This window comes from Astatotilapia calliptera, chromosome 5 (genome assembly GCF_964374335.1).
Source record: "Astatotilapia calliptera chromosome 5, fAstCal68.1, whole genome shotgun sequence".
Classification (NCBI taxonomy): Eukaryota; Metazoa; Chordata; class Actinopteri; order Cichliformes; family Cichlidae; genus Astatotilapia; species Astatotilapia calliptera.
This window is the reverse complement of record NC_137426.1, coordinates 18,626,748-18,650,000: the sequence shown is the minus strand read 5'-3', so window position 1 is coordinate 18,650,000 and position 23,253 is coordinate 18,626,748. Positions and strand designations below refer to the sequence as shown.

The 23,253-nt window shown below is 39.3% G+C and overlaps 1 protein-coding gene across 2 annotated transcripts in view; it reads left to right on the top strand.

Annotated features, from left to right (window-relative positions):
* The window catches only part of poc1a (POC1 centriolar protein A), a 56,627-nt gene that overhangs the window by 17,037 nt on the left and 16,337 nt on the right, over positions 1-23,253 (top strand). For both annotated transcript variants that reach the window (XM_026167735.2, XM_080301246.1), the window contains exons 8-10: positions 3,977-4,045; positions 4,128-4,277; positions 18,810-19,088. In XM_026167735.2, coding sequence (XP_026023520.1) covers positions 3,977-4,045; positions 4,128-4,277; positions 18,810-19,088 — 498 coding nt within the window. The remainder of the gene's footprint in view (positions 1-3,976; positions 4,046-4,127; positions 4,278-18,809; positions 19,089-23,253) is intronic.

Genomic DNA, 23,253 nt, shown 5'->3' with positions numbered 1-23,253 from the left:
TTTTCTCTCTTTACGCCTCCAAATTTGTCATCTCTTATATTGTGTCTCAGTTTGTGTTGTTGTTCTTTTTGGCTCCGCGGTGACACCACCAATCTGTTGGTGCTAGGAGACTAAGAGTGCTAATTGTCTCTCCAATCGCATAGCTGGAGATGGGAGAGACCCCCATCTGTTCAGTGTGGGTGTAAAGGTTTGTGCTGTGTATTTGTGTAGGCCTGTGTGCATTTACCATACGTGAAAACAAGTGTTTTGGTGCTGTAGCTGACGAATGTGTTGTTTACCCAGCCTCGGGAGGACATTACCTGATTGGTTTGAATTGTGTTAATTTAGGTTAATTTGTCTCTCTGCTTCACTCGCTGACAACTTACTTTCACAACATGTTATAAAACTTCTCACAAAGTAATTCTTTAACTAAGTGCTTGAGATAATTTTGGTTTTTAAAGACATCATGAACAAGATGAGTCGCTTGTCATCCTTAATGGCATAATCTCTTTGAAACAGAGTACACTGTGGGACTTCATGTTGTGTGAGAAGTGAATTCAGAAAATAAAATAACTCAGCTGCATGACAGTGCATTCAAACCTTTTATAGTTTTTGAACAGCTGTTTAACAGTCTTAGACTCAAAGGTTGCACCGATTGGCACCCAAACTGACTTGATAACGAAGAAACAAACCAGTTTATTAAAAGTGCCAACTATACTCAACACAAGTGAGTCTGCTGCTTTAGTCATAGCAAAAATCCTGCATTTGTTTAGAGTTGTGTTTTTCGGTTATCCATATTCAATTCAGTCCTGTTGTAGTTACATAGCTTGATATAAAAAAAAAAAGTCACCTCAACACACTTTATATTGTAAGGTAAGGACTGTACAATAATACAGTGAGACGAGTGAGACGATCCCCTGTGAACAAGTACTTGGTGACAGTGGGAAGGAAAAACTCCCTTTTAACAGGAAAAAAAACTCTGGCAGTACCAGGCTCAGGGAGGAGCAGCCATTTGCTATGACCAGTTGGGGGTGAGAGGAGGGAAACGGGAAAAATATATACATACTCTGTGGAAGAGAGCCAGTAAATCTAGAATGGTGCATAAACAAGTCAAAAGAAAGTCAAAAGAAGTGAGTCAAGCAAAAACAGATCCATTGCAGGATTCAGGATTACCTGATTAGCACTAACTATATTCTTTGTCAAAAAGGGAAGTTTTCATCTAAAAGTAGAAAGACTATCTGTCTCCAGAATCTGCTGCCCATTCGACTTTTAAATACCCAGGGAAGCACAAGTTAGCCTGCACTCTGAGAGCAAAGTGCTTTGGTGGTGTGATGTGGTACTATGTGGTTTATAAGAGAAGATGAAGCCAGGTTATTGTAGACCTTGTATGTCAGAATGATTTTAAATGAAATTCTCATATACAAGGGAGCCAATGCAGCGAAGCCAATGCAGGAGAAATCTGGTCTCTCTTTCTAGTCCCTGTTGCTGACATATTTTGGAGGGAGTTTTTGGGGCAGCCTGATAATAATGAATTACAATAGTCCAGCCTGGTAGTAATAAATGCATGAAGTAGGTACAGCAGTTATAGGAAGGTTTAGAGAACAAACATGTCTTTTCCCCCAAATATTAGGAGGTAATCTGTATTTCTGTTGCAAGCTGACATTCAAACGCGCATCTTCATGTTTGTATGTTACTGTTACTAATGGTAGATCAGTTAAGACAGTTCATTTGAAATAATTAGTAATGATTTTTTGAGATACGTCATTTCAGTAATGGCAATTAGATTTTGATGAAATAACAGAAACTAGGACAGGACCCCCACCTCGAGTCTAGACGCTGGTGGTGATGGAGATGGAGCCTTGTTGAAGCTCTTTAAGTGACCGGAGTGATGTGGATATGGGTAGGAGGCTGGTTGCATGAATGGGAGTCTGAAAGACAGAATGACAGAAGAACACTGAGATTTAAAGAACATAGAAGGAACAGAAGCTCGTTGGCTCAGAGAAGGCGGGCAGGAAAGTGGTTGGACAAATGCAAAGTCAGCGGTTATTGCAGGATCATTAGGAAGGCAGAATTCTTTTATAGAAGTTTTCTGATTACATTCTGTCAGTATGTAATGTGTATCAAAATGATTAACTTTTGGATATGAAACTACACAAAATGCATATTTTCATGCCAAAAGACCACATATTTGATACACTTCTCAGATTTGTTTCCCATTTGTGAATTTGAAATGTAAACATTAATTATGGTTGTTACAGTGCACAGCTTTGTGCTCTTTGTGGTTTTTCAGTTAAATTTATACAAAGAATGTCTTGTACACATATTACAAGACTGCATAATTAAGAGGGTCTAAGAAACAGTTTTTTATGCTGATTTACAGAACTTTACACAAGCCTAAAGTTCTTTATGACTGTGCTTAAAGGGGACGATTTAGAGGGGAAAAATAGCTTACAAAATAAAAGCAGTAGCAGTATGTTATCGTTCGTGTTAGTCATGCCTTTATAAAGGGCACCATATGGGTCTTGTCTGGTTTGTGCTATCCGTGTTCATTTATTGGTACATAAAATGTACAAGTTAGGTTCATTGCTCTGTCAGGCTGTGTTTGTGAGTGCGTGTGTGCATGTGTGCATGTGTGCGTGCATGTGTCTGGCCATGGCAAGTGCCAGCCTGGCAGCAGGCATTAGTCAGAGCACAGACAGAACATGCTGTCTGTCAGGCCGTCGCGTTGCTATAGTGACACTGTCTGCTTCTCTCAGGTGCTTCTGGGAAACCATTCCTCACCCAAACCAGCCTGTCTGGGTGCCAGCCACAGGACACAGCTCCTTTTTTCTTCTCAGCAGACTCCCTGTCCGTTTCTTTGCCAGCACTCGTTTGTTCTTTGCTTCATCCCCTCTTTGAACGCATTCACGGGGCTCAGGCTGAGATCGTTGACCCCATTCTGCATTGTGAGGTGGGAAAAAAAAAAGAATAAACTAAGAGAAACATGATTTCTGAATTTTATTTCCAGCTACATGCACACACACAAAGGATGCCAAAGTCCTGACATCTTTCAGGTGATCCTTTTTGGCTCTGACCATGCGTGACCTCACTCCACCTGAGTTTCTGCTTTTTGTTATTGATTGCTCTGCTGCAGCCCCACACACCCACATCCTCCTCCAAACACACACACACACACACACACACACACACACACACACACACACACACACACACACACACACACACACACACACACACACACACACATTCAAGAGCTTTTGTTGTGGGTTCAGTTTTGTTTTAGTCGAACTGCTTAAACACAAGCCTCAAACAAAATAAAAAAAAATGTTCCCACCTTTTGTTTTGTATTGAATCTTAAATACATTTTTACCAGCAAGTGCCTTTAGGGTATATTACTGTATTCTGTATCATATTAAATTGTATTGTGTTTACTCCCTGCCCATGTTTACACTTGCACCTACATTTTCGCTGCAGCTGAGCTACTTGGCAGGAGATAAACAATGTTAGTCATATCGTTCTAAGTTACTATATGTAAGGTTTGAGAATGAATGAATGCAACAGTAAGACAGCACCAGTCTCACATGGAGTTTTTAATCTATGCAGACATTACTGTTTACTTATTAGTGATTAAACTGATGATAAATGAAATCATTTGGCCTATTGAATTTATAAAATGTTGCTTATTTTTGTTATTTGTGCATGAAAATGGTGACTTTATCAATTAGGCAGCCTTTAAAGTAGTTGCTAGACATGGAGACTTTTAATTGGCAAATCATTTTAACCAATATTGTGATCTTTAGCACAGATGGGGCCAGTTTGTTCAGCTGCATTTGTTGAGGTTTTTAGAAAACATTCTCTCCAAATGTAGTGATTCTTTCAACTTAAGCAAACAGTTCATAGCTGATAGTTTTAGGACTACTTTCATTGTCAGACAGATATGACTTTACTGTATTGTGAGATTCATTTTCCACCTTTTTTGCTTTTTACCTCACGCCAGGGTCCAGTCACCTGTGTGGCCTTCTCTAGAACAGGGGAGTACTTTTCCTCTGGAGGCTCTGATGAACAGGTGATGGCAGAGTATTCTAACATTCTTCATTACTAACTTTAATGGAGTGTTGTTATTTAATACATTTATATCTGGTTCACAGGTAATGGTGTGGAAGAGCAACTTTGACTGTGTTGAGTTCAGTGATGGCGTCAGACTGCAACATAAAACTGCTTCCAGTTCACAGACACCAACGGCTACTTCCACAACTCACTTCCCCCTTAATTCGCATACATCTGTGTTACGTAGCAAGGTAAGTCCAAACAGAAAGGAACATGGAACCCAACAAGATGGCTGTTTTGGCTTTTACCTTTATTCAGAAGCTGAACAAATATAGCCAGAAACTGTCAAATGATAGGCAACAGAGGTCGAGGTCCAGTCAGTGGGGTCAAACCCAGGATTCAACTACTAAGGGCATTTTAAACCCTATGTGGTGTCTCCCCTTAGCACTTGCCCATCGGGTTTCACTTTGTGACTGTGTGACTGTGCAGTGATTAGTGTTGTGTTTAGCAATGAGAATAAAGAACTAAGTCAGAAACATATGCTTCCAAGCACATCGTTTCCTTTATTCATTACTGGCACGTTTCCCAGTTGTTTGGTTACGGTGTTTTCACACCTAATTGATAACATGTCATTATGTTCCATATAAACCACAGGTGATCGCTTTAATCTGGTAGTGATCACCAGTATGTAGGCCTGCATGACCCTACTAGTGACTGGTGTTTGCCAGACAGTTGCTAACCAGCATCTAGCAACCGCTCTAGCCAGCAAGATTTTATGTTGTTAAAGGGTAGTTTTATAATTTGGTTGTTAGGATATGCCAATACAAATGTATATAACTAAATATGTCTACCATAAATCCTATACAAAATGCACTAATTGAAACGTATGTGTGCACATGTATTTCATGCATGTGTGCTGGCTGGCTGAAAAATAAATATGAAAAGACACAAACATGTGCACAGATGCCTCTCAGCTTATTTCCTCCCTTCCTTTGAAGTTCTTAGATTTGGCCCATAGCCACATTCATATCCCACATGCAGGGCAGGAAATGCCTGCTTATTCACCATCTACACTTTGATATGGAGGATATTCTTTTTCCTATTGAAATGGAGGAAAAAATAAAATAAACTGCATGATACCGCAGGTGAGTTTTAAAAATGTAGTCGATCACAACAAATTCTTGGAACTGAAAAGAGTCCGTCGGTGATAATATTGTGTTGTGCGTAGTGATCTTTGAAGAGATTTTAAGTGTGTTTGTGGTTATGCTTCTGTTCTCACGACCTATAGTGTGACTTTATTTTTTATAACTCATTAACAAAGAGTTTGCTTCCATTAGCACACTGCACTATGCTGTTACTGTTTTGATTTAATTTGACAACTAAGAGGGTTTGGATAGTATTCTGACAGCCAATCAATGTCATTTAGATTGTTTGAAAAAAAGAAAAAACAGCCTTACTGACTCTTTAGTCCATTTTGTGGGAGCGCTTTCTCCAATTTCACGGGAGTAATTTGGTAGAACACAGTTCCTTGTTTTTCATTCGGAGCCTCCACTCACTCCTATTCCACCACACCCTGTCTGTCTGATGTTTCTATCTGAGGAGAAAGTACAGCTGATGTGCTGCTAAGCTGCAGCTAGCTGCAACTTAAATAAAAATTGATGATTCTACAGTTTTAAAAAGTGTTTGGAAAACACTCCTTTGGGGTGCGATTACCGGCCTATCGTTTCCATAACAACTGAACTCCTCACACTGATGTATTATTAAAAAGCAGAAACAGTTAACACAAACTGGTGATCAGCAATTTTTACTCAGTCTAAAATTTATTATTAACGTAAATGTTAGTGACCAGCTGCTGAAGCTGTATAAAAAGTTTACTTTACCACTTTAAAACATAAAAACCTTTACAATATCTTCGTAGCGTACCCACTAGAGGGGGTACCCGTTAGCAGCTGACATTATAACAACCATTTCATGAACTTATCTGACGTCTCTTAGCAGTTTAAGTTCTGATGTTTTGTCCCGTCCCCGGGACAAAACATCAGAGGACTTGTTGAGGACTGGATTAAAACCATAGGAGGAAGGCAATATTAAAACGATCAACCGCAGAGAAATGTGACTTTTGTCCTACTAAGTTTGGCCAGAGCAAAAACTTGGAAGTGACTGAAAGGAGTGTGAGCCAAGGATAAATGAGAAACAAACAGCAGAGCTGCTATTAGAGATGTTTAAATATTAAAAAGGCTCAATGTGTCATGGACGCACACAAAGGAGACTGGTGTCACCGGTCGTCTGGGAAACTCCTGGGACCGGTTTGGTTTCAAGCCTTTTGACTTCTATAGTGTTACTTACATCAACAAGGGCACAGCCTAGGTCTTTCCTCTCTTTCTCTCTCTGAGACACACACATGTGCAGACACGCATAAACAAATCCTGGCTCTCTGCTGTTCTCCCTCCTACTGATTGGTCTGCTATGAGCTTGGATCCACCCACAGTGAAGCTGCCTTACCTTTAAACTCAAAAATCCAGACTGGCAAACTTCATAGTAAACAAAGGTGAAAAAATGAAAATTAACTGTTAAGTGCTGTTTACAATTTCCATTAGAGGAAAAAAAATACATAAACACAATGTCCCCAGCATGTCATCTCACTCATCGGGGTTTCCACCAGTCTATCCGACCAATCTCAACAGGCTGCTGTGCCTAAGATGACCCCCTGCTGGGCCGATGCACTGGCGATCTGTTTGGTTTTTTTCTCCAGACAGCTGCTAAAATGGAAGAGTCCATATGTCTGTATTTATTTGTTTATACTTATTTTATTTATTTAAAAACAACAACAAAAGGAAGTTTGCTGATGTTTATTACGGCATTGTTCCTGTAAGCAAAGATTGATCATCAAGTGAGCTTAAAAAAACTATGAAAATGTTTTTTTTTAAAAAAGGAAGTAAAAACAAAGCCAGACACACATTTCATAAATTTTGAATTTTGCACCTCCAAATCTTCGGAACAACTTACCTTTTTTACATAAGAGTTGCCCATTCTTTTTAAATCACTTAAAAAACCCTATTATCCTAGTGTCCTGTCTTTTCTTATGCAAACACAGTCTTGTTTACTTGTTTTCATTGTTTTCAGTGTATATTTTGTATAACCTGTACAGCAATTTGGCCAACGGAGGTTGTTTAAAATATAAATGTGTCTGTTTATCCATTTATGCCCACTAATTAAGGTAGGAAAGGCAGGATATCCTTGTCACACTTTGAGCAACTAGCATTATAGTGTTATTCTTAAGTCTTCTTCTTAAGTCACATACATAGCCGACATCAGTCCAGCAGTGAAACTCATCCGGTTCAACCTATTATAAAACCATCATTCTTATAAAAATAATAGCATTTCTGTATATCTTCATCCACATCTGTAATCTTTAACAAAGATGATATTTACTTAAAAGCTCCATTGATCAGCTTCAGCTAGAAGTGAGTGTTTATCAAGCATCATCTATGTGAAGGTGAATATTTCTAACATTTTTCTTAGACGCCTAGTTTAAGTAGTTTGCTCTCAGTGTCCTTTAAAAAAGCACCTGCTTTCTTAATGCCATTTGTGGAACTTTCACGGCTGCTTTTTCTTCTGTCTGCCTTTCCTTTCTGTGCTGTGAGAACAGGATTGTAAATGGATTTAATAGCTCTTCCACTTGACAGCCGTTATTACAGATGTGCCTGAAAGGGTGATTAGAAAATGGGCAGCTGGACCATGTAGAGAGAAATGATTAGTGCAATGTACGAAATGTATTCTCTTCTTCTGAGAACTCCTGTTCTTGTTTAACCCCACTGAACCCTTTCACTGGGAAATATGATTTTTCAAATACAGCTGTCTGAAGTTTGAGCACTAATGGAAAAGCAGCTCTTCACATCTGCTTGATTAAGAACCAGCTGTGGTTAAGTTGTGATGTTTGCACTGGCTCTCTCTCTTCTTAAAAAACCCCACATGGATTCATAGGTTACATGTGAGATTAATGATCCTTATATTTGTATTGTGCAGTCTAATAATAACTTCACACATTCAGCTACTGCATTTGTATTGTGTTTGACAAATTTGTTTTTTATGTTTTGGAAAATCCAGATTCTAAAGCCACCCAGAGAGCTTTGTCAGACTGTTTGATTGTTGCCTTGTCAGTTTATCCCGAATCATCCACAGGAGGTTTTTGATCCATTTCATCAACCTCCAATCATCTGTTAAAACAAAAACAAATAAATGAGGGATCTGTATCCAGGTCTTGTTCTCATTTAAAAAGAAAAATGTCTATATCGACTCACTCCCAGCAAAATAATTTCATAATTATTCCTCTGAGTCATACAAAAACATAAATTACTAGTAATTTCAGTATCAGAACATTGAAAATAGATAAAATGACAACAAATATGAAAAGGAGACCCCAGTTCTAATCTCATTTAAACACCTTGGTCTGCATGGACTTGAAGTTCCCACTGTTTCCACAATAAATAAAAACAACTTGGTCAACAGAAGATGCACTGCGATCTCTAAATCTAGTAAATGTATTTGGAGTGTGTGCTACCTGCTACCCTTTTCAGTATAAAAAATAAATTTATAATAATAAATTTAAAAGGATGTAAAAAGCTAGTATTTGTAATTTATCCTTTTTTTCTTAATCCTAGATCTCCAGTGAAGCAGTAGCTGAATGTGTGAAGTTATTATTAGACCAAACATATAGAAATATGAAACAAGCTGTTTTTAGATAACATGCCTTATAGTAGTTTAGCTGGAGACTCCTTTAACATGTTGTGTTTTAGTTTGGCACCAGCTTTGAGATATCGTCCGATGAAAGCACATCAAACATTTTAACAGCTGGCTCTGAGAATATAGCACTAGTCTTTGTTGAAAGTATTTGCACATAAATATAGCATAAAAAAAACTTGCTAATGTGTTTGAAGGTGCACAATTGGACAATCCGAGATTGAATGGGCAGTTAAGATGGATGTCCTTTTCAGTGCGTACTACATAAGTATGCTTACCAATAGGGTTGTCCACAATAGTATGATTCTACATTTTTACATGATTATATGATATTTGCCATATCAATGATATGGCAAAACCATTGTTTACTTTCCCAAGCACATGCAACAACGGCACATGCCCAAACATGTCTGACAGAGAGAGTTGCTTGTCAGCCTCCTGACGATTTAGTAAAATGGGAACTATTTAATGAAGCACAATGTTTTGCAAAAATATGGGGAAAAAATTGTTCTTGCTGAAGGTGGAAACTACAAAACTGTTTTTTCCACTTGGGGTAAAAACACACCATCGAGTAAAACCAAGACATGAAGACACGCAAGGATGAGATAACTAGTAGCTGGTACTTTTGTGTAACCAAGAAGTAAACAAATGACTCATTGGTGGAGCTCTTGCTAATTGCAGTCCACACGACAGGAAGGACATTTCTGATGTGGTTACATGGTGAAAAGGCAGGGCTTTAGACAGCTAGTGAAAAAACAAAGGTAGATAATGTTTTTGAATTTCAGTTTTATGACAGTCGTGTTGTGCGTTTACTTAGAATTTTCATGGAAAACGTTACCAAGGCTACTTTTATGCTTACATGTGACTTCTGCTGTGTCACTGCCATTGCTGCTGCTGTTGTTGCTACTGCTGGCGATATATTCACACTTTGAATTAAGTAGTCTGTCGTCAGTGACAGTAGCTCATTGGAAAAGATGGATTGAAAATGCCCTTCATCTTATTTGCACTAATAAATGCCGTTGCCTGCAAGCTTCAATCACAGATAAAATGTTCTTCAGTATTTTCTATATCACCATAAATTTCATTATCACACATTTCCTTGAAATATTGTGATCATTGTACGGCTGTGTCACATACCCGTGATACTGAGACACAGATTTTTAAACTTAATTTCTAAATCTACTTGTGTGGTTTTTGTGTATAGGATGAAAGTTAAAAGTGAAAATATAGCATAATATACAGTTTTGTTCCTTTCTTCTTGTTTGTTTCCCTTTCTTTTTTGTTTGTTTTTCCATTAGAAACTGTGTACAACGTATCCCCAGATTACATAATCCTGATAGAGATGGCAGGTATTACTTTGACAATCAGATAAATAAATAAATAAATGAATGAATAAATCCATCTGAGGTTCATTAGGTTTTTCACAATCATTCTGGTTGTAATGATTAGACTACAAGTCTGATTTGACTGATGGACGTAATAGAGACACGTGGAGTTTGACCTTTTTCTGGCATGAATTAAACATGTCGCCCTCACGTGGAGACCTGTTATTTAGCATCTCTTTACAGTTTTTCACTTCAAGTCATTAAACACAACAGTAATAGATCCTGCCAGTTACCAACTGTTACAGTTTAAGTAATGCTGGGAGCTGCACCTGGAAGTGCAAGCTTCCTAGATTTTCCTTTTCATGTATAATTTAGCCGTTCATAATTTATTATTAATACAAGCCCTTTTATCTCTCTTATACTGCCACAAGTCTCTCACACGTGTCGCCTGAGAGGAAGCAGAGGAGAGAGAAATGTCAACTGCTCGCCTGAATTTGATAGTTTGTATCTCTTAGAAAGGGTATTCAAAGGCTTTATGAGTTTAAAGGGATTGAGGAATCATAGAAATGCTCTAATATGGTGCTTTTATAAATTGACTTATGTACAGAGAAACAAAATATAGTAAACAGGATGCTGTTTGGCTGAAAGGAGAAACCACAGACGTTGCAGAACACTGCTGCCCAAACATCCTACTGCAGGCTAATTAAAAAAAATGAAGAAAATGTGAGCCCGTTTACAGTTAATATCAAAAACCTGTATATCATTAGAATATAGAGTCGAATGTAGAAGCATGCATATGCTAAAGCATATGTCAAAAAGAGTAGTCATCGAAGTATATTAACCCCTGACTCCAAAGGTATGAGAGGAACATACCTTTGTAACATAGTTAACAAGAAGCACTCAGATAATACAAATTTCCCCCAAGGCAGCTCACTTAATCTGCAGTAGTTACTTACACACTGTGTAAAGCGCTATACAAATACAGACCATTTACCATTTACCAAACACACACACACACATAAACAACCGCAAAGTTCGGGCTATTGTTATTTGCCCAGTTTTAACCCATATTAATTTACTAGTATTCTACTAAAATTATTCATTGTCATTTTCATTTAATTGTCACGTAAAATTTGTTGTTTAGTGTGAATGTTAGTAATAACCCTCAAGTTTCAAATATCAAGTTTTTCAAAACAAACAAAAGAAACCATTTTAAATAGCTCTGTGGCGTTATTATCACTTTCAGATCAGTCCTAAAGAGGGCGCCACATGATATATTAAATCTTTTTTTTTTACAATACTTTCTATATGTTGACAATACATACCACATTTAGGAGGATCATAGTTTCTAAGATATAATGATGCTGTGTTACTGATGCTCATCATCACTTTTTCACAACATGCTCGCTGTGTGATGCCCTTTAGACATTTAAGCATTTCAAATGAATATCTAGTAGGGCTGCCACGATTAGTCGACTAGTCACGATTACGTCGACTATCAAAATCGTCAACGACTAATTTAATAGTCGACGTGTCATTTGAAGCTTTGTAAGATCCCAAAAGACGCAGGAATAAGTAGTAGGATTTAAGAGTGTAATAACGGACTGAAACAGAAGATGGCAGCACTGCATGTACAAGGATGCCAGCTGCCGTTAAACCGCGAAGAAGAAGAAGCAGTGTCCGATATCATAGCTGTTTCCAAATTCAGGAACCGCATCCTCCTATGCCCGCATTTGTAGGCAGATTACGTTGCAGCGACACGACGAAGACTGTCCAAAAATCGAAGACTCCGACAAATGCGCCCTTCATTTCCCCAGATTTGATGGATGGGTCGGGTGTATACTTCATGGCCCAACCTATCCCAGAAGTCATAGCGCGGCCCTGCTCAGTTTCCAACAATGGCGGCAGCTAGTTAGTTTTAATATTACTCTTATTATTCTTTCTGGGTCACAAAATAAACATTTAACATATTTTAAGGCGAGAATGTAGCCGTGTAAACTTCAAATATCTGCTCAGTTTATCAAGACACCACATTTTTTCAAAAGCGCTCCAACGTTTTCGGGAACGCCTGTTACCCACTAGCTCGATAGCTAGCCGGGGTTCAAGGCTCACTAGAGCCTGTGAGAACACCGGACTCCCGGTAAATCGTTTTCAAACCCACCGCCGTCTTTCACTACTCAGGTTAAACATGATATATAAGTCACTTAGATAACTTCAAAATGTTATTGTTTAGCTTTTTTCAGTATTTTATTTGTTCCTGAGTAAATCTGTTTGGCTGAGATTAAAGTTATAGTTTTTCCACAGATGAATAAACGTCAAGCAGACAACTGATTATCAGAAGTGTGAGATGCTTGAGAATTTACTACGGTGTCCTGTTATATTTTAAATAGCAAGGAGCAGACGCCTGAGTTTATTAAACTCCACCGAAACAATCTTCAAATTTCATTAAAATTTAATAAACTATCGTCTTGTCTTTATTTTTAGTTAGCACATACCTTAAACACTTAAAGCTGTAAGCTAATGATAGTTATATAAGAGCAGATGCATGCGGTGCAATAAGCTGTACGTTTTACGTCCAATGGATGCATGATCTGATTAGTCGACTAATCCACAAACGATTATCAAAATAATCGTTTGTGGCAGCCCTAATATCTAGTTTGCTTATATTTTGGCCACAATATTTTTTTGTGGGCTATTAGCACAATTATGTTTTTTATGGTATTTTGCACACACTTTAAGTATCCCTGGCTAAAGCTACTTGAAATTGAAGGAACTTTTTGTATTTTGTGTACTGTTATTTTTGATTTACTTATTTTAATTTTCCATACACTCATTGACAGAATGGATGTGTGAAAAAAAATTGTGTAAACGAAGCTAGTTACACTTCATAAATTGGCGACCAACTACATCTTCTATTTTGAAAAGGGACTCTAACGTGACCTGGATAACACTGATGATGCCAGTACTTATTTGCTAGTACCAGGTTGCCCACTTTTACTCCTAATAGCAAGTGGATATGCATTTACCGTGTACAGTTATTTGCTAATAATTCATCAGTACAACATTTAACATTTTTAGAAATGATGAGATAATTATGAGATGGTTGTGTTTAAATCATCTAATGACAAACATGTGTTAAATCCACCCTTCTTCCTCTGCTGATCATCCGCTATTACACAATAATGCCTTTGGCAGAAATTCATCGCACCAGGAAGAAAGTGACTAATGAGACAGTAATGCTCTGTTTATTCATACAGGGGCAAAGGCCACCCATACCCATTACTCTCTCAGAATCAAATTCACAGGGATTTCATGAGAAGCAAATTTGATATGCTTATCCTTTAACATACTTGGAATGTGAAGCTTTGTGATAATTTGCCAGTGATGGGAACTGTACCAGAAACATGTAGGCCTATTTGTTAAACACAGTAAGCCAGCTGCAAGATGAGGTCTCTCTGGCTAAAGACTGAAAGTGTGTGTGATTCAGGTTGTCTCTGCTCAACACAGCTAAGCAAATCTGAATTTGCTGTTGGTTTGTGGTGTGGCCATAGATGCATTAACGTGTGTGTGTGTGTGTGTGTGTGTGTGTGTGTGTGTGTGTGTGTGTGTGTGTGTGTGTGTGTGTGTGTGTGTGTGTGTGTGTGTGTGTGTGTGTGTGTGTGTGTGTGTGTGTGTGTGTGTGTGTGTGTGTGTGTGTGTGCCAGTAACATCCATTGCTGACAGGCAGATCAGCGCTCTCTGATCACATCCGCCTTAATCCTTCTATCTACCCTCCACCCCTTCCCCCACTTTCTGTCTCTAGCTTCACATCTGGGTCTCTCTCGTGCTCACGTGTGCAGACAGACGAGCTGCAAACTCACAGCAGGCTTTCCTTCACAGCCCAACACACACACACACAAACCACTACACTGTGTGGCTCAGCTTTAGGACGTGGAGTGGAATGTGTGTGTGTGGGATGGGTGTTCAGAGACTGCACTAACTGAACTTTAATTTCCTCAATCATTCTATTACCATTATCGCTGAATCACCTTTACTTTGTAGTGCAAATAAACCCCCATCAATCACAGATGTTTCAGATGCATGGCTCTGTTTGCATTTATGTGTGTGAATCTTTAAGATAAGGCCGGCGATATTGTTCCAACAGTGTGAGCTGAATACATTTGACATTAGGAGCTAAAAAGAAAGGCAGGAGGGTGTGACAAAGGACTGTCAAAGACCGCATAGAAGTGGAGTTAAAGAGAACCTAATGGTCTAGTGGAGCGAGAGAACATCAGTGAGGAAGAGCAGGGAGAGGAAGAGCTGGAAGGTACAGAAAGTGGGAAAGCAGGACAAGCACGGGAGAGAACGAGACAAGCCGCAGACACTGGAGAAGAAAACAAGCAAGATTATATTGAAAAGAGAAAATTTGAGAGGCATTAAGAGACACCTTTTGGAGAGCTTGGGGGGTGATGAAAGCAGAAAAAAACAGTAAAATAAAAGAAAAGGATGAGAGAGCCAGTCAAGGACAGATAAAAAATGAGAGTGAGAAACAGCCTCCCCTTTTGAGCCTGTAGTGGAGTCGAGAGGCACAATCGAGGCCGAGTAACTTCAGGCTTCATTCATCAAAAAGCATCACTAGCAGTTTCTCGTAAAAGGTTCGCTTCCCTCTAATTAACTGAGATATCAGCAGCTGGTGAAAATGTTTGTCTATGTGTTACGGTTATCTTGTGACACCCACACACCTACCAGCCTCTCTTATTTGATCAGTGAGGAGATGATGCTGATGCTTTACACTGTATGCAATGGCAGAGCAACAAGAGCCATTATCACCAGCTGTGCCATCTGCGCTAGGACTAGTGTAAAAGAGAATCATTGCCTGAATGACTGTGATTAATTTAAAGTGAGAATAGAAATGATCCCTAATTAGACTGTGGGAACTCATAGATTTGTTAAGGAGTGACAGCATTTTGCAGTTTAAAACCAATTTTCCAGTTTGTTCTCTACATTTCTGTTTGAGTGTGATATGAATCAAATATCTGAGTGTAATATGAGTCTTTTATAAATGATTTAAATGAAGTTTATTGATATCACTCTAGTGGCATACTTGGATACAGGTTTATTACTATCATGAACAACATAATAAAGATCTATTATAAGAAAAGATAAGTTGTGCCTGAAAGTGTTTTGACATTAAACTGGTGACCCACAATGCTGCTGCTGACACTATAGCTGTTTGAGCTAACTTTAGCATTAGACTGACAGGACCGACCGCTTTTAAGGTAATGAGCCTATAACCATTATATTTTATGGCTAAAAGTAGCTTCTATCAACTTTATACCCCTTGACCTGTCTGTCATGGACACGTCACAACTGATAAGGTACCTGAAATAAGTATAAATGCCTCTATCATTTCTGTTCAAAAGTACTTGCCAGTCCTCTTATTCTCTATGGACCATATAAAGATTAGCAGTAATTCAAAGTGTCAAAAATATAGCATTGGGACTACAGAGAGTTTTTATACGTGACTTTTTTAATAGCAAATGCTTAAATATTATAGATACAGCAGGAGTCACTGGCAATAATAATGATATATTTTATCATGTACAATAACAAGACCATAACAATGAATCGGCTAAAGGAAATGAAGCCATCACTGATTTAGATTGTTTACGTCTGTGCTTTTCCTTCCACGAAACAATTTCCTTTCATTGTTTCGCCAGCTTGCAAAATTATAACGACTATCATGCTTCAGCCAGTTAAATTTAATCAGTTGCGGTGTGGCGGTGCAGTGGTTAGGACTGTCGCCTCACAGCAAGTAGGTGTCGAGCTCTAAACTGGTGCAGGCACGGTGCCTACACAGGTTTCCTCCCCCAGGCCACAGACGTCGCTTGTTAGGTGAATTGGTGATTCTAAATTGGCCGTGAGTGTGAATTTTTGATTGTCTCTGTGTGTTAGCTCTGAGATGGACTGCCGACTTGTTCAGGTTGCTGCTTATTACCCAGTGGCAGCAGGGATAGCTAACAAAATGAACAAAAGTTAAAAATATATATTCAACTTTTTCACTTACTACGGCTTAAGGTGTGTTTGATTAGGTCATAGTCAAAGTCACAGGACTTGCAAATGAGGAAAATTGCACTTTTGTAGACTGATTTTCATATAAACATTGTGCCACAGGGGGAAACATTTTATGGGTCGCCATTTAGCACAAATTAGCACCTTTGCTCACTTATTTTGTCAAATGCGCAGCAGCTAAAGTTGAAGCACTTGTAAAGCGATCCAGAGACGTCTTGGAGTGGCAGGTAAAAAAAACCAAAGCATTGCAATGGTAAAATATACTATTTAGACATGTTACAGGGAGTTAAATAATAAAATATATATACACACATGTATGTAAGTATGTGAGTATGTATGTATGTATGTGAGTATGTGAGCGAGAGAGAGGTGTGTGTATTTTTTTTTCTATGCAGCTTGTGAGGTATATTGATGGCTGGCTGTGTCAGACTAACAGTTTAATTTGGCCTCAGGAAATTTTCCACTGTTGGTTTTTCCACTCCAGGTGATTCATTAGGAGGATGGTTACCATGTTTATGCGCACATTTACATGTACTTGCATGTACATTTGCAATAATGGGGTTTTCCCCGACTTCTCGTTAGATGAAGAGCATGTTGAGTTAGCAGACTGATTTATAGTTTTAGCAATAGCATTGCCGCCCACATGCATACATAAGCTTTAAAACTTATGAAAATACAGTGATACTTCCATGCAGCCTGTGGAAGGACAGATAGGATATAAACCCTGGAATGCACTTAATCTACTACACCCATCTATCAAGATTAGCGATTAATCAAAAAGACACATTTGCAGCTCATTCATGCTTCTCTCTGTTTTTTTTATGATGCCGAATGTGCTGCTGCTCTGCTCTCTGCCCACACACTGAACAGTTCAGAGAGCCGCGGCTGCATGGCGGCAGATTTATCGAAAAATGTTGGTGAATCCCATCAGGTGGTGAAACAAGCTGGAAAAAGTGCAAATTTGTCAAACTATATGATTAACAGGCGCTAAGTCATTTTAAAAATGACTAAATCAAATATCCTGTGTATAAACAAGCTACAATTAACTGTTAATATTGTTGATGAGGGTTCTTCTTCTGCAATTTAAAATCTCAGCCTGTAACAGCTTCTACATATTGTTTTATCTTGCGGCGCACTATCCGTGGGCTACCTGTATCATATTTTACTGACTTTTATACAGTTTCTCTCACTGCCACTTTTTCAACAGTAACTTTGCATGATGTTTCTGATATTGTGAGTATGACACATGGACAGACAGGTCCACTCACTCAAGGATCATCTCCTGGACTCTTTGTACATGACTGCAGGGAACCCATGCTCATTTTATTCTAGCTGTTCTTATAAGCTACGTCTGTGGCAGATGTGATGAGCCAAGCAATCGCTGACAGCTCCACTCATTTAGGAACAACACAGTTTGACATTTTGAGCTGAATGTGAATAGGCTTCAGTCTGCATGTGTGATGAGGTAAACACTTTTTGTCTCTCTCACTGGGATGGAGGACAGGTGACACAATATATACATAAACACAGACACACACACGTGTACGCAATCAGTCAGAGGTCTGCAAAGGCAGACAGAAATATAATGAAACGTATACATGTGTGGACAAATTTAGTCATGTAGACATGGTGATGGAGAGATGTGGTCACCGAGCTTCATGTGTTTGTACCTCATTGAATTAATCACAACGCAGGCCGACAGACTTAGCTTTTGTGTGTGTGGGCGTGTGTGTGTGCACGTGTGTGTGTGCGTGTGTGTGTGTGAAGCAGTGAGTCAACACTGGTTTCCATTCAGACTGTAATGTTTAAGCCCTTTAAGCTCCAAATGAGCTCTAAGTCTGCCCATGACCAAAGATTTTGCCAGTCAACTAGGGGGACGATGAGGGGTCTAGTCATTGGGTGTTTGTTTGTTTATTTAATTACACTATGTTGCCAAAGGTATTCACAGATACATCCAAATCGTTGAATTCAGTGGTTTCAATCGCTTCCATGGCCACAGCTGTATACAATCAAGCACCTAGCCATGCAGACTGCTTCTACAAACATTTGTGAATGAATGGGTCGCTCTTAGGGGATCAGGGAATTCCAGCGTGGCATCGTGATAGAATGCCACTTATGCGACAAGTCCCATCTTGAAATACCCTAGTATTATAACAGAGTGGAAGCTATTGCGAACAACAACAGTGGGGTCAGCAGATGCTGAGGTGCATAGTGCGCGGAGGTCACAAACTTTCTGCAGAGTCAATGGGTATAGACGTCCAAACTTCATGTAGCCTTCATTTCAGCTCAAGAACAGTTTTCATAAAGGTATAGATAAGGTGGTGTTTTTTGTGGGAGGTCCCTTTTACTGTAAATATGCATGACAAATATCCGACATTGAGCAAAAACTCAGCCTGCATTGATATAAATATTTGTTGATTTATTTTTGTCAGGAAATGTAATATTTAATATTACCGCTGTTGCCACTTGATGTAGGCGATTCATCGATTGTCTCTAATTTAAAACTTTTTTCTGCCAACCAGAGCAGCAATTTTGTTTTCACGAAGTAATTTAAACTTTTTTAAAAGATTGCACAATCTACAACAGAAAAGATTCTCCCTTTCCCAACAGGGACACATCCAAGATATCAAAGTTTCTAACAGCTCTCACTGTCCTCTTTGTTTCCAGACCTCTGATCCAGCTCAGCATTTTAAAAGGCAGGACTCTCAAACTGCTGCCCACACTCAGAGCTACAGACAGATTGGCATCCAGAGCAGAGCATCTCATTCCCATGCCAATGGAAGCCTCAGCATCAGTTCCTCCACTGCCCATCAGACACAAACACAGAGTTTACCGCAGCATTCACCCCAGGGTCAAGCACAGTCCCATGCTTCAGATGGAGGGGTCCCACCTGGTCTAGCCAACACCCTGGAACACATTATAGGCCAACTGGATATTCTCACTCAGGTAAGCAGAAGTAGTCCTGGTCTTTCATGACAGAGTGTACTGTACTTTGTGCCTCCTACTCACACTCGTCAGAACAAAAGCATCATTTACTTTACAGCCTGCAGTACAGAGACATTAAAGAAGCATAAAAAACCCACCACAACCTCACAGTGTTGTTTGGTTTTCTAATGCTGTGCAGTTATGTTTAGTTTTATTCCTCACATTTATTGTTATGTTTCAGTATTTTAGCAGTTATTCTCTACAGAAGGTGACTGGGGATCTGTGCATTAGCTGTTTAAGATTGGGCTCCAAAATGTAATTGTACTTAACATCCTCCAAAGCAAAAGCTTAAAAAAAAGAAACTTGCTGTATGGCTAAAGTCTGGCAGCTGAGAAAAACTGTGTCTCTGTGATGTGAGTAAGCTCTGGTTTGTTTGTGAAATCTGTCATTTATATTCATTTGGTCATTGCCATCAATTTCCTCTCTATATAAGCCCTTTTTTTTAATACAAGGGTTATATATGCAATTCCTGGCTTCCCTTTGATTCCTGGGTGCTGCGGTCTGCTTGCCAAAGTACAGTATCTTGAACATAATACTGATACCCGAGCTGCTCCTGATGCGATGATTGGAGTGTGTGTGTGTGTGTGTGTGTGTGTGTGTGTGTGTGTGTGTGTGTGTGTGTGTGTGTGTGTGTGTGTGTGTGTGTGTGTGTGTGTGTGTGTGTGTGTGTGTGTGTGTGTGTGTGTGTACACGTTACACAGAAAGCACTTAGACGTAGAAGAAAGTGCTTGTATGAATATGTGTGTGAGTGGGTGAGACAAATATTTATAAAGAGTAAAATAGAGTAGAAAAGCAATATACAAGAACCTGTCCATTTACCTTTTAGACACCATAGGTTTTTCTGTATCTGGTGAAGGCCAGACCGGAGCCTGGAGGACTAAAAATAGATCACTAAGGAAGAGCTGACAAAGAGGAGTAACCAATTTAAACTCCGCAAGCTCTGTTTGTTATCAATATATGTCCTTTTTTTGTTGTCTTTTTTTTTTTTAACTACACAAATGCGATTAGTGATGGACACCGAAAGGCCACAGGGAATAAATGTCAGAAACAATTTAAGGCTCTGCAAAAAGTTTATCTATAATTTTCACTTGAAACTTTTTGCAGGCGAACTTAAACAGTATTAAATGAAATGCCTGTAGCTCTGTTTAATTTGATAGGAACACAACACAGCAAGACAAAAATACAGAAACAAGAAACTTTCTTTCTGCCTGTGGCACAAAAAAAAGAGTTTTAAAGTATTTAAACAGAATAAAATTGTTCAAGGTACAAAGACAGCAGGTGAGAGAAACAACTTGTCATGTGTAGGGATGGGTACCGGTATCTGACATAAACGGTAGTAACCAGACCGAAAAGCAACGCACATTTCGGTGCTTTATTTCGGTGCTTTATTTCCCTGAGATGTCATACACTTTGAATTCTAGCCTATCATTTTACCTTTCCAAGGATTGTAGGCGGGCCCAGGTACGTACGTTCTTTTAGAGCAGAGCTACAGATTAAAAATGCCCAAGGCGAAGCGGTCAAAGTCTGGCTGTACTTCACAGCAAAAGATGCAAACTCAGTAGCCTGCAACAAGTGCTTTAAGCTGATATTATGCAAAGAAGGTAACACCAAGAATCTGATGAAACACCTGGCGACACATAGCGGGGTTGTTTTTTTTTAAAGCCGAGAAATGCGCCATATTTGATAGCTTGCTGCGAGACCTCACACCGTGCACATCTACTGCGGGTGTGGTGCCTGTTATCGGACCTGGAGTTAGCAACATCCCCCAAGAACTCGAAGAGGAGAGTCCTGGCCCGTAGCCCTGCCAGTGTAGCAGAAATGATGACGGATGATGATGGCAGCAGCAGCCGTTCTTCTCTGCGTGAGTAGCTTACTGTTGTTCGTGTGTAATTTACATTGAGTAGGCTAACCACGTTATTACATTAATGCATGTAAGGTGAACTAGCAAACATCATCGTAGTTACATGCGGCTGTCTTCTTGTTTGATGGCAGATACTCCCTTCACCCTGGCCAAAAAGGCTAAAATGGAAAAAGTGGAAAACAGCTAAACATGAGAGGTTTTTGGACAAAGTTTGTGTTTTTTCCATTGATTAAGAACTGCTTCCAGCCAATAGTGATACCATATATCCCCTATAGCTGCAGAAAAGGCTAACATTGTTATCTTTTTACAAAAAAACAGCTAAACATAAGAGGTTTTTAGACAAAGTGTGTGTTCTCCATTCTTTAAGCACCGGTTCGAGCACCGTTTGAGCACCGGCACCGTTTCAAAAGTACCGGTTTGGTACTGGTATCGGATAAAACCTAAACAATACCCATCCCTAGTCATGTGGTTGAAAAAAGGAGACTAAAATAATGAGGAAGAGGCAGCAGAGAAGAAATAGGGCACCGAGAGGACACAGATGTAAAGAGTTGAATGAGATGGAGCTGAGACAGCAGAAAGATGTTTGGTCTTTGTCTGTACTCGATGTAGTGTTTCAGCTCCGAGCTTGTGCACTCTGAGGAAAATACATCATTCATATATGCGTGCTAGCAGCACTTACTCTTGCATAGTAAGTGTAAATACTTAATGGCCTTGCAGAGACACAGAAACACTCCTTGTATCCGTGTGTTTCTGTCAAAGGGTTCGCGCTGGCTCTTTCACCTATCCTTTCTTGAGCTTCAAACTGTAGTTCACCATGTGGGAGCGTTTAATATTGGGCAGGAACTGCCAGGCAGCTAGCTGACCCCTCCCAGGGGGTGGTGCCAGCCTTTTCTTTCAAGCCTACTGTACCCCAGCCCCGATACCAGATGGACCATCTGCATCTGGTTTGCTATTCGGCTCTCTTGAAAATTTGTTTCATTCTTGGTTAGTGGAAACATGAGCAATGTCATTTCTAGGACTAGATATTGTTAGAGGAAATGCATCTTGGTTTCTGTAAGTTTTTTCTTACTTTTTTCTGGGTGTTACTGGGAAAAAATGGCCTTCCCAAATAGTTACAATTATTTCCAGAACAGAGTCATTGTCTTCACACCATATTAAGCCTGTGATTTGTTATAAAGATATAGGCAGTGACTGCGAAAAGGAGAAAATAGGGCAGTATATTATGTAACAAGGTCTGGATGGCCAGCAGTAAAATCATGGACATTGTGGTCATGTGGTATATACCAACCACTGCTAAATAACCTGTAATTTCTGCTCCTTTTTTTTAGCTGTTTTGCCAAATAAATGATATGAGGTGTTTGCTAAAAATGCGGCCCGCAATACAATCAAACATCTCTACTCCGATCTCGTCCATCTAAAGAACGTTGTTCCACAACTCTTGTCTTTTGTTCAGATGCAGCTTCGCAAAGCAAAGCCATGCTGCCATGTTCTTTTTAGAGAGAAAAGGCTTTGTCCTGCACAAATTGTACTGTCACAAACTTTAACATTTAACATGCTAAAAGGGGCAATGCACCGTTTGACCTTGGGATAGCATTATGTTAACATACACATTAATGCAAACTAACCAGACTTCAGCTTTTATAGAGGTGCTCACACTTCCTTGATGATGTTAATCAAGTGAATTTGATTAGAAGCACCTGGCTGCTACTTACCCTCTGAATTCCTATGGAAGCAGTAAGGGTGTATTAGTTTTTCCACAGGGCTGCAAACTTGTACTCTTGCACTCAATTATAGTACTTATGTAAGTTTTCCTTCTTTATTCACACAAAGTCACACTCAGAGTAGTCTTTTTGAGGCTGATGTTAAAAGCCAAATGAAAAGAATCTCAAGAAATGCAGAAAATGGAAAGAAGAACAATTTTAGTTAACAGGTCTTAACGTGGAAGGCTTTGGAACGTGTGCAAAGTTTGAAAAAGATGAAGGAAATGGCTTGAATTCATTCATCTGTAAATGCCTGATGGGGTATTGTCACGTTGCCAGGCGGGTGGCAATGTGAAATTAAGACCATACATGTATCTACTAGAAGTCTGAGGGTTAGCACTTGGACCAATATTTTTTTTAACTTTGACTCTGCGCACATGCAATGTTAAATGCAGCCGGACAAAAAGTAAGTCTGAGGCAGGCTCAGTCGTTGGTCGTTGAAAAGAGATGTGACCTGAAACAATCTAAGGTGCTCGTATTACTTTCTTAGCTAGTTCAAAGTGTA